Source organism: Typha latifolia, chromosome 5, assembly GCF_019914945.1.
Source record: "Typha latifolia isolate L0001 chromosome 5, TyphaL0001v2, whole genome shotgun sequence".
Classification (NCBI taxonomy): domain Eukaryota; kingdom Viridiplantae; phylum Streptophyta; class Magnoliopsida; order Poales; family Typhaceae; genus Typha; species Typha latifolia.
In genome coordinates, this window is record NC_133090.1 from 13,757,246 (window position 1) to 13,776,073 (window position 18,828).

General features: G+C 38.5%; 4 protein-coding genes across 4 annotated transcripts; 3 read left to right on the forward strand and 1 right to left on the reverse strand.

Annotated features, from left to right (window-relative positions):
• On the forward strand, nt 1–5,347 carry LOC140788072 (G-type lectin S-receptor-like serine/threonine-protein kinase At1g11330). The gene is made up of 8 exons (XM_073137180.1): nt 1–582; nt 1,250–2,069; nt 2,959–3,081; nt 3,164–3,375; nt 3,583–3,793; nt 3,866–4,103; nt 4,337–4,487; nt 4,586–5,347. Exons 1-8 carry the CDS (start codon nt 97–99, stop codon nt 4,889–4,891), a joined length of 2,547 nt encoding a protein of 848 aa, XP_072993281.1. The 5' UTR covers nt 1–96; the 3' UTR covers nt 4,892–5,347.
• A 1,423-nt stretch (nt 5,348–6,770) lies between these two features.
• LOC140788085 (calcium-binding protein KIC-like) lies at nt 6,771–7,410 on the reverse strand. The gene has a single exon (XM_073137198.1). The coding sequence runs from the start codon at nt 7,261–7,263 to the stop codon at nt 6,925–6,927; it is 339 nt and encodes a 112-aa protein (XP_072993299.1). The 5' UTR covers nt 7,264–7,410; the 3' UTR covers nt 6,771–6,924.
• Nucleotides 7,411–7,440: 30 nt separating this feature from the next.
• LOC140788082 (multiple organellar RNA editing factor 9, chloroplastic) lies at nt 7,441–11,762 on the forward strand. The gene is made up of 4 exons (XM_073137195.1): nt 7,441–8,041; nt 10,842–10,939; nt 11,047–11,112; nt 11,200–11,762. Exons 1-4 carry the CDS (start codon nt 7,530–7,532, stop codon nt 11,376–11,378), a joined length of 855 nt encoding a protein of 284 aa, XP_072993296.1. The 5' UTR covers nt 7,441–7,529; the 3' UTR covers nt 11,379–11,762.
• Nucleotides 11,763–13,804: 2,042 nt separating this feature from the next.
• On the forward strand, nt 13,805–18,659 carry LOC140788077 (diacylglycerol kinase 1-like). The gene is made up of 13 exons (XM_073137187.1): nt 13,805–13,903; nt 14,418–14,620; nt 14,698–14,820; nt 14,944–15,072; nt 15,606–15,691; nt 15,884–16,007; nt 16,347–16,395; nt 16,601–16,683; nt 16,802–16,869; nt 17,294–17,368; nt 17,725–17,812; nt 17,911–18,027; nt 18,175–18,659. Exons 2-13 carry the CDS (start codon nt 14,420–14,422, stop codon nt 18,502–18,504), a joined length of 1,473 nt encoding a protein of 490 aa, XP_072993288.1. The 5' UTR covers nt 13,805–13,903; nt 14,418–14,419; the 3' UTR covers nt 18,505–18,659.
• The last annotated feature ends 169 nt before the right edge of the window (nt 18,660–18,828 follow it).

Genomic DNA, 18,828 nt, shown 5'->3' on the forward strand with positions numbered 1-18,828 from the left:
AACAGCCAAGTCAGTCATGCATCTCTCAAAGAAAAATAACATATCTATAGCATCATCTCATGCATGTAGTAACTAATTAATCCTAGCTAGCTAGAAATGAGTTTTTACTACATTACTTCTTCTCTCTTCTCTCCTATACTCATCGCATCTTTGTGCTTTGCATCTCTCCTATGCCATGCAACTGACACCCTAACGCCCGGCCAGTCGCTCAGAGACGGCGACAAGCTGATCTCCGCCGGCGGGGTAGTTGAGCTCGGATTCTTCAGCCGGCCAGGTAAGTCTACGCGCCGGTACGTCGGCATATGGTACTATAACTTCTCGGCCGACCCGGTCATATGGGTCGCCAACCGCGACGCCCCCATCGCAGATTCCTCGGGCCGCCTCGCCATCGGTACCGACGGCAATCTTGTCGTCTTCGACGAGAATAAGAACATTTTATGGTCATCTAATACTTCGGTGGAATCGAACGAGTCGACGGTACTGCAGTTACTTGATACCGGCAACCTCGTGCTTAACAACTCCGAGACTGTTGCATGGCAGAGCTTCGACCATCCCACCGACACGTTGCTTCCCGGCATGAAGGTATTGCAATTGATTTGCATACCAGAAAGCATATCTAGAAGCTATAATATATGTATTTACACCAATATATTATGTGTTTATTATGGTTTACACCCGTTTTGTTTTTGTTTTTCTTAAACCTATTTTTAATTCCACCCCTGCATTTTGCATCATCTAGAACCATCGTGCGGGGCATTTTTCGCCCCCAAATAAGATGATTTCTAGGATTTAATGAAACAAAAAGGGTTGAACTAAGATTACTGTGTGTCTAGTACTAGTACTAGTACTCGTGTAAACTAGCCCAACGAGTCAGCACCAAGCTCGAGCTAAGCTGAACCTAAACTGAGCTTATTTTTAAACCAACCCCATGTTATTAGCTTATTTTTAAGTTGAGCCCATCTTTGAATCAAAATCTAGTAGCTATGAATATAGTTATATATAATATATATTAAAATATATATTGTTTTAGCTAAGTTTGGGTAGCCTACATAGCTCAGTATTTAATTCGATCTTACAAAGTTATTTAGGTTCAGCTCAACTCAAACGGAGCAAAATTAAAAAGGTTACAGTAAAGAATTATGGAAATGTGCAAGTATATATATTGTATATGTTAACAAATATCTCAGTGCTTAAGACACTTAATTGGGTTCAACAAGTCGACTCCATTATAATAACTTTATTTGATCAGGTGGGACTCGACCTCCGGACCAATGTGAACCAGCTCTTGACGTCGTGGAAGAGCGAGGACGACCCCGGCGTCGGCAGCTTCTCGATGGGCATAGACCCGAAGGGATCCACGCAGGTCTTCATCTGGAATGGCACGAAGCCGTGGTGGCGATCGGGGCGGTGGAACGGGCAAATGTTCCTCGGAATCCAGAACATGGTGCCGACCTGCATCTACGGGTTCAGGCTCGACTACTTCATCCAAAACAACCAAGAGCAAAAGATGTACTTCTACTTCACTGGATACGATAGCTTACATCACTACATTCTAACGTCAGACGGAATACAGAAGTACCTGGAAGAGTCACAGGATACCAAGTCTTGGCACACTCGTTTTGCTCAGCCAACTACCCCATGCCAGCATTATAACGAGTGTGGGAATTATGGCAGTTGCAGTGATGAGAACTCACCGACATGTACGTGCTTGAAAGGATACGTACCGGCTAACCATAGTGAATGGAATAGCGGGAATTGGAATAGTGGGTGCGTTAAGAGGACTTTATTCGAGTGTGAGAGGAATACTAGTGCTAGTAGTAATGGTATAGTGAAGGATGATGGGTTTTGGAAGATGGAGCAGGTGAAGTTGCCGGATTTATCGGATTGGTATTCGGAAGTGCTTGCCGAGGATGGATGCAGAGTAACTTGTTTGAGCAATTGCTCGTGTAAGGCTTATGCTTATACGGCTGGGATTGGGTGCTTGATATGGGGGCAGGACTTAGTGGATATTCACATCTTCTCCAGTGGTGGGGAAGATATGTACCTGAGGCTAGCAGGATCAGAACTAGGTATGTGGCTTTTTAATCACCACTTTTCTTTATTTTGTTTTACTTCGTTTTGGTAAGATAGAATAAATCATGAGTGAGTATAATACTGTTATTCTCACAATTAGGGGGCGAAAATGATGGGTCGAATAAAATTTGATCTGATTTGATTCGGTATTCAAACTTTGCTAGATATGTGAATCTTTTTATCTGATGTCCGAATTCATATTTATATTCAGATACGAATATAGATTGAAGTATAATATTATATACACAGATAATTTAAAATATTATAAAAAAGTGATATGAAAGATTTTTTCTTTTTTACTTTTACGTAATCTCTAATATACTTTTCTTATATATTTATTAGTTGTGATGTAAATTTTGGTAATATCATTAGTTTTAATAGATTAAATATATCCGACATCCAAACTATATTCGTATGTGTAGTTAGCATATATGTTAATTAAGTTTATTATCTGTATTTGTTTTTGTATAAAAGAAAATGGATATACTCGATCCATATCACTCCCATCAACTATCAAAACAGTAGATGTGGTTTAGATGCTCAAACCTAAGACCTGAAAATAAATACTCTTACTACCGATGGTTAGATAAGAGTACAAGTTAAATCGCAACCAAACAGAAAACATGTACAATTGTATAGAAACTATCATTAGGCATACATTGTACATAGTGAAGTTAAAACCAGGTTAAAATTTAAAGACTATAGACTGTGAGCTCGTTGTCATATATCAACTTAAAACCAAGTTTCCTGCGTCTCCTGCGTCTCCTGAAAGGTTTCGATATTGCTAGGTAGGATTTGAACTAGAATATTGTTTTGTCATTGGAAACACATTCTTCTCTTCTTTCTTGTTCATTCTTTCGTTATTACATTGTTCAAACTTGGCAGTCCTCGCAGATGAGAAGAAAAGGAAACATGGAGCAGAAATTGTCACACTAGTACTTGTTTTCTCAGTGGCCTTCTTATTTGGATGCATCTACCTGTGCTGGAAATGCAAGAAGAGAAGAAAAGGTGAAGTGATGAAATGGCTTTATACACTTCTGAAAGCTTTGCCAGCACCATCGATGTCTAACTGTTGCTAACATTTGTACAGGGAGAAAAGCCCCAGGACTGCAATCAACAATGGATAAAGGCAGGGGTACAGTAGAGAAAGAGTTTTCAGATGTAATCAATGTTAAAGATGACGCGAAGGGTGGAGAATGGGGAGAGCTGCCTCTGCTAAATTTTGATTCCCTTGTAGCTGCCACAGACAATTTTTCTCATATGAACTTCCTAGGAGAAGGTGGATTTGGTCCAGTCTACAAGGTATATTCCTATATGACATTGTTGTCTTTTATTGTTGTACTGAAAATAATCAAGAGATATATATGTTGAAGAAACAAAATCCAGACTTTCCTCTCTGTTCCCATGTAAAGTTCCATAATCTGTCTAAAACAGGAAAATCCCAATCAGCCTTTATTAGAAAAGTATAAGATTGACAATAACTAGTACTACTTGATGTGATTCTGATAGGGTATGCTACCTGAAGGCAAAGAAGTAGCTGTGAAAAGACTATCTAGGAATTCAGGGCAAGGCATGGAGGAATTCAAGAATGAGGTTATACTGATTGCAAAATTACAACATAGGAACCTTGTTAGACTTTTGGGCTGCTGCATCCAAGGAAAAGAAAAGATACTGATCTATGAATACATGCCAAACAAAAGCTTGGATGCTTTCCTTTTTGGTAATCCACCATTCCTAATACTTGAAAGAATTACATGTGCACAATTTAGGATCTTAAACAGATTTTGAACAGATCCGACAAAGAAGGAGAAGTTGGACTGGATGACGCGATACAGTATAATTGAAGGGATTGCTCGGGGGCTCCTCTACCTTCACCGGGATTCTAGATTACGAGTAATCCATCGTGACCTTAAAGTTAGCAACATATTACTAGATGAGGAGATGAATCCAAAGATTTCAGACTTTGGTTTGGCGAGGATATTTGGTAGTGATGATAATGAAACAAACACTAACCGTGTGGTCGGGACATAGTAAGTACTACTCAGTCTCACAAGTCAATTTGGAAATAACAATCATGAAACCATGCAGTAGTTTTAGAACTGTAATGCTGCAATATTACACTTGAGGTGAAAAATTCAGATATGCATAGAACTACAGTAAGCAGATGCTTTGCCTTGGTCAGCATGTCTGGACGATGCAAAGAACAAACTAAAACATTCAATTTTACAATTATGTATCTGACATATTTGATGAAAAATTACAGTGGCTACATGTCTCCTGAATATGCCATGCAAGGAGTATTCTCCGCGAAGTCTGATGTCTATAGCTTTGGTGTACTACTTCTAGAGATTGTCAGTGGAAAGAAGAACAGCACCTACAATAACCAAGAGTTATCTCTCAATCTCTTAGGACAAGTAAGTAAAGGCTGTGAATGCTTCACTCTTTCTTTGCTATTTTAACCTTTTGACACTACTTTATACACTAAAGTTTGTGGAATTTAAACTTCTTATAGGCTTGGAAGCTATGGAATGAGGACAATGTGTTAGAGTTTGTGGACCCATCTATGAGGAATTCATGCTCCTTGAAAGAAGTATCAAGGTGCATAAATGTGGGGCTCTTATGTGTGCAGGATCGCGCAAATGATAGGCCAACTATGTCATCAGTCATTATAATGTTAGAGAGTGGGACTTTGGAGAATGCCTCTCCCAGGCAGCCCACTTTTGTAGTTGAGATGATTCCTGGCCATACTGATTCATCATCAGCTGAAATTAGAGCCATTTCTGTTAATGCTTCAATCACTATGCTTACTGGACGATAGACAACTAATTTTCATGCTTAATTTTCATTCTGTGGATTTGGGAGCTGATGAATGTGATTAGTTCCATACTAAGAGAACTATGTCTGAAATGCATTAATTGTTTATGTCTTTAACTCATTTTCAGCATTTACTAAGAAGGTCTTAGTCAAGTTAACATGATCAATATTCTACTCAACGACTAAGCCATGGATGATTTTACTCTCTATTTGGGTCCTGACAATTTCGCGTTACAAGTCTGTTTCATTAATTCTTCGGAAGTTCTGCCTTTCAGTAGAACAGCCATTAATTGCTTTATTTTATTAATTCTTCTTTCCTTTGGCACCTCAAATGTTGTAATTTGTAAACTCGGCATTATTTTCTTTCAAGGCAGACAAATATGTGCCAGATGTACAGGCTATGCATTTCCTTAAGTTGTAAACTTTCAGCTGAGTGATGAAAATTGGATTATCTGTATAATGCTGTCACATATCTACTTTCTTAATGGTATTTACATCGATAAGATATTTAAATCTGCAAATCCATACAAAGGTGAAAAGAAGAGAACACTAGGTTGACTGCAGAGCCAGTCAAATAGGTGTTAGCTAAAATGTTCCAAACCAACTATAATCAGCAACAATGGCAGACATGTTATATGGTGTGTTCTAAAGCTTTGCAAAGTATATAGAAAGGTTTTAGCCGCACAGAAAAGATATTGGATTTTCTGTAGTGGTCTGAGATAATTAAACTTGGACCAATACCTGTTCGATGAAGTTTGACTTCATATGAGATCGGATAGGATCAGGTTTAAAAGTTTAGGTGACTCCATGAGCTTTCTAACAAACCAACAAGAAATCATAAGTCTTAAGGGTTTGAGATACTGGACCCAGGCACAAGCTCATTTATGGCGTGACCTGAAGGTCTGCATTTATATATCATATGGTGGTAAGTTTGTAACTGTTTTATATTGATCGATTGGTTATAGTTACAGCTGCAAAACTACTTGGTCAACTTATGACCTGATCCAGACCTCCCCACTTAATACTTGAATTTGAACCAGTTTTAAGATTCAGAGTAATGTCAAGCTTGGAGTTCTGCAGGTTTGACCAAACACAACATTGCTGGTCAATCAGTTCTGCAGGTTTGACCAAACACAACATTGCTGGTCAAATCAGGTGATTTGAAGGATCACTAGCAGCCTTTCTTTGATATGGAAACTACCACATCCAGTCACATACAATTTCTGAGAAGATGTTTCAACTTGAAATTTCTAAGAATAAGTAACATCGTCACAATTACACTGGGCTTTTGTGAATGCAGAGGATGAATGTTCAAGTTACCATATAATGTCTAACAAAAGAATTTTAGATCTCTTCTAATTCATTCTTTTGTCATCGCTTTAAAAGGACAAACTACTAACTGAATAAAGCATTTGCTAGAGGTTAAAAACAGGAAAGCATATGTATAAACTTATAGTGAAAAAAAAAACATTGATAACATAATTATGCTATTGATAAAAAGTACAGATCAGATCAGCAATTACCTGGATCAGCTACAATATGGACAAGAAGCTGCAGCAAAGAGATCTCGTGAAGGATTCCTCATCAAGAGATTGATTCCATGAATGAGGTCACGCTGATCGAGTTCAATGAAGTATCTTGCCAACTCTTTGTTGCTGCATCATGGCAGTGGCAGTTTGCTGATATATTAGTATGTGAGAACAAAATTTGTGAAATTCCACATGTGGTATTTGGTGTGGAACTAACTTGCTTATCAGAAGTTCATTATTTTTTCAGGGTGAGTGGAGCAAGAAGCAGAAAGGAAATGAATTCAGGTATAATATTCAATCGAATCTCATATGGAACTTGAGATTTGCCTCATCATATTGGACAAGAGATCTCCATTTCTTTCAAAAATTGGTCCAATTCCAATTAATTTATCATATGAACATCAAAATCAAACAACCAAATCGCCCTAATCCTTACAAAGGTAGATGCGATAAAAGAAGAAGAAGAAGAAGAAGAAGAAGAAGAAGAAGAAGAAGAAGAATTAGCCCCTCAAAACAATTGCCGAAGCGTCTCATCAAGCCACCTCCTTGGCCCCTCCATGAGCTCCGGACTTAGCCGCACCATTAGCACGCAAAACTCCATCTGATTCAATGCACCATCTCCATCCAAGTCCCCCTCCATTACCATTTCCCTCAATTCGTCGTCCCCCATCCCCTCGATCCCCAGGAACGCCGAGTTTTGCTTCAAACTCTCGAAAGTTATCACCTTTCGCCTTGGATCCATGAGCAGATGAAACCCATTGCAGAGCTCCTCCATTAAGCCCTCCTCTCCGAGCTTTTCCGCCATGAGGGGGAGGAAATCGTCGAATCCGAGATTTGGATTGGCCATAGGAAGAGGAAAGGCGAGGCGAGTCGTTTGGGAATGGAGTGGTGAGGGGTTAAATAAGGGAATAGGAGGGGATTCGAGGAAGACGCGGCCATGTATGGCTGCGGGGAGGAGGAGCTTTCGTTAGAGGGAGGGAGAAAGGGCAGAGAAATAGGGGGGACACTTCCAAGAAGGTGTTGGATTATTACTATTCTTCTTTTCCAGGAATAAATGGTCTCATGTGGCAGTGGATTGGGTTTGACGCGCTGGAATAGCCCAGGAGTTACTATATGGATTCGAAGAATTACTACGTGGATGATAGAAATTTATCCAACTTGGAAACCCTAAACCCTGATAAAATATCTCCCTCTCTCTCACCTTATCTTTACCTATTTCCGTCCTCTTCCCCCTCTCCCTATCTTTCACTTCGAGCTTCTTCCATGGCGACGCTGAGCTCCTCCTCTCTCCTCCGCATTCGAACCCTAATCTCCTCCCCTTCTGCAAACCCTAATACAAAACCTCCTTCCTCGATGCTCCTCCCCTCGCCTCTTCGGTTTTCCGATTCCTTCGCCTCTCTCTCATCTCGGCGCCGTTCGCCAGTAGCTTTCCGGGTAATGGCAAAGGTTGACGGAGACTACTCATCTCGGAGGAGCAGCAGCAGCGAGCCAAGGGAGACGATCCTGCTCCCCGGTTGCGATTACAACCACTGGCTCATAGTGATGGAGTTCCCCAAGGATCCCGCGCCCACCAGGGAGCAAATGATCGAAACCTATCTTAACACCCTCGCTACCGTCCTCGGGAGGTGAGAAAAGCCTCACTTTTTCTTGTGCTTTGTGTACATTTTCTTGTAATACGTCGATATTTTGAACATTTGGCTTTATTCGGTTGTGCTTGATTTAGATTCCCACAAAAAAATGTCTCCTTTTATTCTAAGGTTCAGGGGATAGTTGCCGATTGCTAAAACATACTTTCCTGTATTTGGTTAGTATGACATTACTGTTAGTGTTACAAGTTTTGTTGCATTGATTCACTTAATACGTTTTTAAACATCCAAATGGCTCCATCGTAATACCTAAACTGGATTGAGTGATTCCTATATATTTCCTAACTATTCCTTAGGAAGAATTTGGTTGGAAAAGAGAAGTGAAATTCGAAATGGTCAAGGATATTTGTTAAGCAAGATTAGCTTTACTTTTGCCCCTGATCATGGAAGGATGTCCTGGTATTACTTCATGGGAGATTGACTTTGTTCAATCTGCATATAATTGTTGTTTCTGAGTTCTAATGTTATGTTGATTTGATATTCTGTATAGAGTCTGATATAATTGAACTCTTCATGGCATCTTGATTGTTTACTGTATCGTATCCTTTGCTGATTGAAATTATGTATCCTTGAACCACTTGGGCTTCTTCTCCAGTATTGCAGTTCTTTTTTCAGTTTTCTCTACCAAACCAGTTACTGGAGGGACATGCTTAATCACTCTTGTTGGAATATAAGTTCTTTATGCATCTGTATGGCTTCCTTAGTTAGCAGTATAAGAAAAGCTAAATAAATTATTTATCTTTCAGGAACTGCTGCTCTGTCCATCAAATTACTTATCTTCAGATATGTACATTATTTTAACTGGAGATAGAATAACTACAATTCGTGAGTGTCAAGTAACATGTTTTAAGACTTAGGTTATCACAATGTTTAAGCATTTGTTGCAGAAGAATTGTTAAAGAGATAATGACTCTAGAGCATCAGGTAAGTGAAGGAACGGAAGATAAAGACTTTACTTTTTGGGAACTAGGATGCAAAAAGCTTTGTTATAAATGCATGACATTCAGCAAACATACAATGCCAACTTGCTTAAGTTTGTTTCTTATTCATCCTATTTTTTCCAGAGGAGTTGTCATTCCTCGATTTGTCCCTGTTGGTGTTTCCCCTATTAAGAATCAAAGTGCTGCCTGACAATGGGAGTGAGGAAAAAGGAAGAAGAGAGCGAAGGAGACGATATTTTGAGCCGGGATATCATTAGTACCTACAACTTTTTCAAGTTTCACTATCTTTATAAACGATTACATTCTTAACCTCCTGTAATCTATTTCTTATAATCTATTATCAATTCATATTCATACCTCATCTGTTGAACTTTAAACTCGGGTTCTCTTCTTGTTTTTCATCCATACTCCAGTAATTTGTTGGATTTAAGTGTCATAATAATGGAGCAATGATTCCCACTACCACTTTAAACTGAGGTTACTTTTCCAGGATTTTTGAACCTTTCTTCCTTTTGGCTAATTAGATCTAGTATCCACAGAAAGGAACTGAGCCTAGAGGTAGTCCATAGCAGTGAATTACTAGAGTAGGAAAACATTCATATACTACTGATGAGAGCTTATTCCATTAGTACACGCCATCAAGATCCTTAGTAGTAAGCCTTACAGTCACACCAGTTTCTTGAATTGTTGTAGCTTCAGACTTAATAACTTGGATATTAATTTCCGTTGACAGCTACTGTTAGTTGGTTTCTCCTTTGGGTCTGAAATTTCTTTTATCTTCAGTCAGAGGTTTAAAGCTGTAAATTTGAATTTTGAAGTAATAGTGACATTTACATGGTTAAGAATCTGCTACATGGGTATAGTGGTGTAAATGAGCCGAGCTCGGCTTGGCTTGAAATTGGAAAAACTCTAGCTCGAGCTCAATACGAGAAACTAATGTGGGTCGAGCTCGGCTCACCCAAGTATCGAGCTGGCTTGGCTCGAATCGTGTACATCTCATTTTGGAAACTATATAAAGACTACTCTCTTTCTTTAGTTTTTCAATGAGACTAAGGGAAAGTAAATGCAAAAGCAACAACATAAAAAATAGTCACACTTGAATATTATAATGACGAGAGCGTGAACCCTCGACATCCTACATAAAACAAATGCTTTACCCAGTTGTGCTAGAGAGAAGGTAGAATATTTTAGTGAACTGAATATATATATATATATATATATATATATATATATATATATAATATAGTATTACACTCTATGGAGCTCGAGTGAGCTAGGTCTTGGTTAGCTCAGCTTGGCTCGATTATTTTTTCGAGCCTAAAAATCGAGCTTGGCTTGGCTTGGCTCATTGATAGCTCGAGAGGCTTGCAAGCTGCTGAGCTATTTTGACAGCCCTACATAGAGATGCATGCATGGAGTTGTATATATACAAGTGTTATATTCCATTTTCAGGAAAAGCCTCATGGATGACACATTGTGAGTACTTGGTGTTTATTCTCTAGGAGGTAAACTAATATCTCAATTACAGTTATTGAAAGTTGAAACTTAATAATGAAATGATTTTGTTTGTAGTAATTTTAAGAACTGACAAATTGACAAGTAATGATGTTTCACATTCTGTTTCGGTTGAAATCATATCCTGCTTCTTTTCTTGTGCATATTCGTTAGCTTTATGTGCAAACATACCCGAGTCATTTATATATTAAATGTTTCATAAATTTATTATACACGATAACCTGCTTTCAGTGCAGATTGGGTTTTTTCAGTTTTATTATTTCATACTATATTAGGTCATGAACTAGTTTGATGCAATTATTTGACAATTGTCACTCTTGCAGCATGGAGGAAGCCAAGAAGAACATGTATGCTTTCAGTACCACCACATATACTGGCTTTCAGTGCACTGTATCAGAAGAAACATCAGAAAAGTTCAAGGGTGATGTTTTAGATCTAATGCATTCATCTCTTATTCTCTTAATCCTGTCAATGATTCAAAAAATTTCAATAATTCATGCTTCAAATTATTTGTCCTATTTTCTGTAGGCCTTCCTGGAGTCCTTTGGGTACTGCCTGATTCCTATATAGATGTGAAAAACAAAGACTATGGAGGTAAGTTCGATCATTACTCAGTATGTTTTTATCTTGATTCGCCTGTGGTTTATGTATCTGTTTTTCCTTTTGTTTTCATGTGTTAAGGTGATAAATATGTAAATGGGGAGATAATTCCATGCAAGTACCCTACTTATCAACCAAAGCAGCGAAGTGGTGGATCAAAGTATGAGAGTAGAAGATATGAGAGGCGAAGAGATGGGCCCCCAGCAGAGCGCAGGAGACCAAGACAAGAAACTCCTCAACCTGAGTCAGCTTCGTCATGAGGTGAACTCAAAAGGGGATTCCGTTAAGCTATTACAACTTATTTATGCATGTCAATCAAAACCTGATTACTCTAAAAAAATGTTAGTTTGGGGGCCACATTCTTCATGCTGATGAAACGAAGAACTGTTTGACTTATGACTTCTGATTGGAGGTTATTTTTTAAGAATTTATACTCCCAAAGCATTTGTCATGGTAATAGTTACTAGTTCCATGTGGTGCAAAGTGTGAACCTTGTACGATCTTTTGCTTGGAGCAGGTATTCATGAGGATGAAGTTTGTATCTATGAATGAGAATAACTAAAATGTAATGTCTATCTGGACATGTGAGAGACACAAACTTCATTTTATAGTTGATTATTATAGGTGCAATCTGGTTATATGAATCTTCTATCCTCCTATTCTCGCCAAATTTCAGATTTTTTGCTTGTATATCCGATACGTAACAGTGATGGGTGGATTCTTTGCTCAAATTTCTCTAAGATCCGAATGCGGTAGATGATGGCACTCCCCATGTAATGCTTCGGTCGCTACCTGTACTTCTTCGGGTTCCCTGTGAATCATCAAGGAATCGATGTTAATTTAAGCACTTATTAACTTCTTACGGTATACATTAAAATAATACTAATTAAAATTAAATAGTAAAAATATAATAAATATATGTGTATTTTATTCGTGTATCGTATATTTCTCTAACTTCCTTTTCACTTATTAACTCCTCGTGCGAAATTCCCCGAGCTCAGGAGCTCAAACCTCTGGTCCGACCAGACCATCCCTCGAAGGCCTCAGCCATCGCCACGTCGCTGCGGACGTGTGCTTAGAGATTCGTCCACCTGTACATCCTGATCACCTTCCACGGCCCATGCCAACCTGGAGGTCCTTAAGGTTGATAACTGAGCCCGACTCGGTCGGGCCATTCTTGAGGTATTCCGGGTTAGTCCCGAGCCAATCGGTGAGGATCCAGAGGCATGTGCAGTCACAGCACGTGAGCAACCACAGGTGACACGTGACAAGCTGAGAAATTATTGGACCTGATGGGCAGCCTTACACTTGTTTGGATCTGCGTAACGTCTCCTAGACGTTCCCTCCTCTCAAGTATCAACTCTCACAACGAAGGGCTACCTGCATTCTTATTCTTATTCAAAATTAATCCAATTCGTTTTCACTTCTATATAACATCCCACAAAAATAATTTTCATATTTTGGTCCATAAATTTTGGAGTCTATCACCGACAAACATTCTGCTCTATAACTTGGGTACACTTCTTTCTCATGTACCAAGCAACCGTTACCTTTGAAGACGTAGCTTTCGGATATATCCTTTTCTTACAATGCGCAGTTTGGAATCAGTTGCAGTTTGTATGGCGTTTACTTCAACTCTCCCCCTCATTCAACCATTTAAATTTCTCCCATTTCCCTATTTCCTTCTCCTCATCCGTTCTTCTCTCTTTCTCTCCCCGGCCCTCCTCCTCCTCCTCCTCCTCCTCTATCTCAATATGAAGCTCTGTGAGTGAACTCTACGTACTTCAACATGATGCGCAATTGTATACTGAATGCTAAATCTTTATGCCATGAAACAATCTCCGTCACCGCATTCTTTTTGCAAAGCCGACGTCGCAATGCCGATGCATGTACGTGGCGAAAGCCGGAGAAAGGCTGCATCAAGGTAAACTTTGATGGAGCTTCAAAGTTTGCAACAGGAAATGCAAGCATAGGAGGGGTGTATCGAAACCATGAAGGTGTATTCTTATTAGGCTATGCTGAACGCATTGGCAAAGCGACTAGCTCTGTAGCTGAATTGATTGCAGCCAAGCGTGGGCTTGAATTGGCTCTACAAAATGGATGGCACAACTTGTGGATGGAGGGAGATGCCAAGGCAGTCGTGGATCATCTACTGCATGGGGGGAGATTGAGATCTAAAGAAGATCTTAGACATCTGAGAGAAATAAGTATGATGGTCTCACAATTGGATGCCTTTAATGCGTCTCATATTTATAGGAAAGGGAATAAGGTGGCTCACAAGCTTGCTAAGATGGGGTATATAACTTCGAAGCCTCAAATATGGCAGGATGTGCCTCCAAATGAAGTGTTAAGTCTCCTTCGCCAAGATGAGATTGGTGACTAATTAATTCATCTCAGGGGGAAATGATATTTAACCTTATTAGTTAAATCGAGTTGTAAGGTTCTTTACATTATTTATATTTAACTTTTGATATCTAACTCTTAAACTTGTTTAATTCGGAATAACCCGTATAATCCACATAATAAACTATATGTAATTTGAGTTTGATCCGTTTTTTAGTTGCGTTGAAGGTGCAAATAATAATACACGCAAACTGAAGGTGCTATTTGTAAATTTCCAAAAAAAATTATAGGATTGTTTTATACTTCTAAAATTATTTAATTCCTATAATATCTGGGAATACTCGTTACTCCCATACTTGATATAAATACCCGAAACGGTCAAAGTTAATAGCGCTTCCGAAGCGATTTCCCTTCCGATCGATCTCTGCGATATCCTTCCACGGTGAGCTTCTTCGTCCAAAACTTGAATTAGTCGTAGCTAAGACTTCTCGTTTCATGAAGTAATCATCTGCATAATGAGATTAAAAGTCTCTTTAATCTTTAGATTCAGCAATTTTCTTTTTCTTTTCTGCCGGATGGATTATTACTATTGTTACTATCTCAATGGAACAAATGCAATTCTTGTTGTTGTCCTAATTCTCTACCGCAAGAATTTGTAATTAGAGAACGAATACTTTGATGAGCCAAATTTGAGAGCAAGGATCGATTTTTTTTTTCCTTCCTTCTGGGTTAAAAAATCAGCTAGCTTGTGGATTCTACCCAAAAGTTGAAGGATTAGATCAAGACATCTAATGTGCTTTCCCCATGTAATGTTATATTTTTTTCTCAATTTACCAGTTGGAAAAACCTTTATACTGCGATATGGTGACTGCATGTGATTGCAAATTTTCCCTTGTGCATCGCATCATTTATATTCCAAAGTTAGTTATAGATATCCGTACTTCAAATGAATGCAGAAATGGAGGACAGCAGTTCTGATTCATGTCAGCATTTGAAGGACTTCTACATTCCAGATTACATACTGATACCGGAGTTAGAATCAGAAATTGTTGAGCATTCACCACAATGTCCTGTGATAGTCTTCATCAATTCAAAAAGCGGCGGACAGCTTGGAGGTGATTTGCTAAAAACATATCGTGAACTACTGAATGAAGCTCAGGTACCTAAGCCGCTGCGTACTCATGTGCTTTGCTCATAATATGGTGCTGTACTTCTACTTGTTCACAAATTTTCCAGGTCTTTGATCTTGGAGAGGATGCTCCTGATAAGGTTCTAAACAGATTATATGTGAATTTGGAAAAGCATAAGTGCAGTGGTGATATTCTTGCTATACAGATTTTGAAGAGATTGAAACTAATTGTGAGTTATAAGCTCTGAAATGTTAACTTGGGATACTTTTTAGGTTTTGCCCCCCGATATTGTCTTAGTCTTTACCGTCATTTATGAAGTTTCTTGTAATACTTGTTATAATTCATCTAATAGGTTGCGGGTGGTGATGGGACTGCAAGTTGGCTGCTTGGAGTGGTTAGTGACCTAAAGCTTGTACAACCACCTCCTATTGCTACAGTTCCTTTAGGAACGGGAAACAACCTTCCTTTCTCTTTTGGATGGGTAAGCAAGACTAGTATTATGTTTTTGAGTTAGTATTTTCCAGGCATGTGAAGAGGCATCATAGAAGTCAACCATTGCACGACAGTGGATTACTTGCAAACTTTATCAGCATGTTTATATCTGACAAGTATGATGATTCACTCATTTGATATGGTAAGCTAAAAAATAGCTTAAATTTGAACTCGTGTTGCCCATGGGAAATAATTAAAAAAAAAACCAAATGACTTCCTGTTTGAAGCTGGATAGACAAGTTTTGTCTTTAGAAGGTGTTCTTATAAAAACATGCTTCTCATATTGCCCATGGGAAATAATTAATTTGTTTTTCCGTTCTCTGAATCTATTCAAATATCGACATATAGTTAAAGCAGGACAAATTCCGTGACTAAATTCATGTGATCCAATTTTCTTTTTCCAATATTTTTATTCTGTTTAAATATCAATAGATAGTCTATTCCATTGGAAGGATTTGTTGACTTGCTTCTCAGTCATAGCAAGAAAATTATTTCTCAGTGAAGATCCAACTCTGGCTGCAGGGAAAGAAGAATCCTGGCACAGATCGCCAGTCCGTGAAGGCTTTCCTTGACCAAGTGATAAAAGCACGAGAAATGAAAATTGATAGGTATATTGTTCCTCCAATTGACATAATTGAAGATACTCATGCCCTGATAGGAACAAATTATGCCATTTCTAAATGGTGGATGAGTATGCAATAATACTTCCTGCTAGCCTGTGCAATAGTATTATTTGGTTCTGCATGTTTTTAGCTACTTGAAGAAAATTCATGGCTATTTTCTTACTTTTTCTACTTCAGTTGGCATACATTTATGAGGATGCGAGCTCCCAAGGAAGGTACCTGTGATCCAATTGCACCCCTAGAGCTACCACATTCACTGCATGCATTTCACCGAGTGTCTAGCGCTGACTCCCTTAATGTGGTAAGACAACCTCCTCCTGATGCTTGTCATAAGAAAGTCAGAAAACTTTTTCTGAATTCTTAAAGAAGTTAATGAGGCTAAGACACAGTAATTCATGTGATCATGCATGTAACTTTTTTCTTTGTTTAAAGTATGGTTTAATCTGGAGACCTCTTTAATGGAAGATCCCAGTATATTGATGACTCTAGATTCAGTTCCCTTGACTCCAGCATTTATTTCTCACATTCATGACATATACGCCACAAGGATTACTAAATAATATATTTTGATCAAAGTCCTGCTATTTATTCTGATGACTGTCTTATTATCTTTCAATTTAATCATCCTTGTTTCCTGCAGGAAGGTTACCACACATTTCGTGGCGGCTTTTGGAACTACTTTAGTATGGGTAAGAATTTTAGCTGTTCTCTTATTATAGAGACCGTTATCTATATTATGATAATTTTCTAGTGAAGATGAATATCTTTGTACACCAGAATAGTGTTCGCTTTGCTCTTTGCTCTTTTTCCAGCTGGAGGTATATTATTGAAAGATACAAAAATATTATTTCAGATCATCCAATGCATCAAGTACCGTAATTTGTTATTTTGCAGGGATGGATGCTCAAGTATCATATGCATTCCATTCTGAAAGGAAGCTGCATCCAGAGAAGTTCAATAACCAGATAATTAATCAGGTCTTCTTTTTGTCACCATTTGTACAGAGAAAGCATTTCTTACATTGTATGGCCTGTCTCACTAAGGAACAATTCTATATGCATGGATAAACATTTAACTTATCATACATTCTTAAAGGGTACATATGCCAAGCTTGGATGTACACAAGGATGGTTTTTTGCTTCTCTCTTTCATCCATCTTCAAGGTAATATGTTGGTTGGCCTGCCATTAAATATAAAACGCAAGTAACAACCCCATCCTTACGGCAAACTAGGGAAGATAGTAAAGGGCATTCCAATAAAAAAAATCCTTTTCCAAAGATTAAGAAATAATATCAGAACAGAGGATGCTAGATTTTATAAACACATAGCATATATCCTGTTTATAGACAGGCTACATTTCCGTTTTCTATATATCCTGTTTACAAAAACATAGGATAACTTTATAAGAATGGTTTTATCTATTGCCAAATTGACTACAATGCAATGAGTTGCAATCTTATACATGGTCAGAAAACAAGTATGTAACACTTGATGAATAACAAGACCTTAAAAGCCAGCCCATGCTGATGTAACTTCGTTATGTTCTTTATATCTAGATTCTAGTTAATCAGACTTTTCACAAATCAGGAATATTGCTCAACTTGCAAAGGTAAAGATCATGAGAAGACATGGCCACTGGAAAGAACTTAATATTCCTCGCAGGTAAACAGATGTAACTATCTTCACTCAAGTTTGATAGCCATCTTTATCGGTTGATTTTAAATGCAATCACTATGTTTCTCTAGAGTCTCGACCATACTTGTTTCTGCTGGTATTACTGTTGTCGTTTCTTTGCACAGTTCAGTAGGCAAAAAAGATTGGAAATATCATCCTAATTGATGCAGCAACATCATTTTACATCAATTCTAATAGTTAGTCATAAGCTTCATGCGCTTCACTAAGTGAAGTCCTCTCATACATGTTTTCTTTCCTCTTCATGATGCACCTTCATTTCTGGCTTCTTCTTTGAATATGGATTTCGTACCAACTATAAATAAAATCTGTTCCTCTACTTACAGCATTAGATCAATTGTTTGCCTCAACTTACCAAGCTTTTCCGGAGGTTTAAATCCTTGGGGAACTCCTAATCAGAGCAAAGTGCGAGATGTGAGTTCATTGTCCTCTTCATGACCTGAATTTTGCCAAATGATGTTGTCCCATGCCTATAAATGAATCACCTGAAATATTATATTGGCATTCCACAGAGGGACCTGACTGCACCATATGTCGATGATGGCCTTCTTGAAGTTGTAGGTTTCCGAGATGCTTGGCATGGACTCGTGTTGCTTGCTCCCAGTGGCCATGGGACTCGTCTTGCACAGGTAAAACATTGGGATCTCTTACTTTTCTAATAACAATGATAAGAATAGCAATGCAAATTTTGTGCTGCTCTCACATTTAGGACTTCTTGGGTGAATATGTCATATAATGTGATTTTATTTTTGTCTTCTCTCTTTTGTTTTACTTAGGCACATAGAATTCGTTTTGAGTTCCACAAAGGCGCAGCTGATCACACGTACATGAGACTTGATGGTGAACCGTGGAAGCAGCCTCTTCCTGAGGATGATAACACTGTTGTCGTGGAGATCTCTCATCTTGGTCAAGTAAACATGCTTGCCACTGATCACTGCAAATCCAGAAGCATCAATGACCCCTCGACACCGGTATCGACTAGTCATCATGACGATGAAGACAGCTGCGAAGACTCTGAAGATGAATGGGAAGGAGAGAAGAGGAAGTTCGGTGCAGCAGATACATTCAAAATTCCTGATGAGATAGACATTTCTCATCTTAGTTAGATCTTCCATCAATTGTTCTGTTTTGCCCTTCCCATGTTCGTGAATCTGCTTGGAGTTTCATTGCTTACTTTCTTGTTGCAATTGATATTTATGTAGCCATAGACTAGTATTTAAACTAGCGAATTGCTGAATAAAGTGTACTGTTTGAAAACTTACAGCATGTATTCTTGATAATTGTGGTGCTAGCCTTCAAAATGTATATTGCTATAGAGCAGCAGCCAATCAAGAAATGCCAAGTTCCCTATTTGTAGGAAATTCCTGCAACCGTGGTTGCATCCCAGGTTGTGGTGCAGAGAGGGCCTAAGGTGATAGAACTCTATCCTC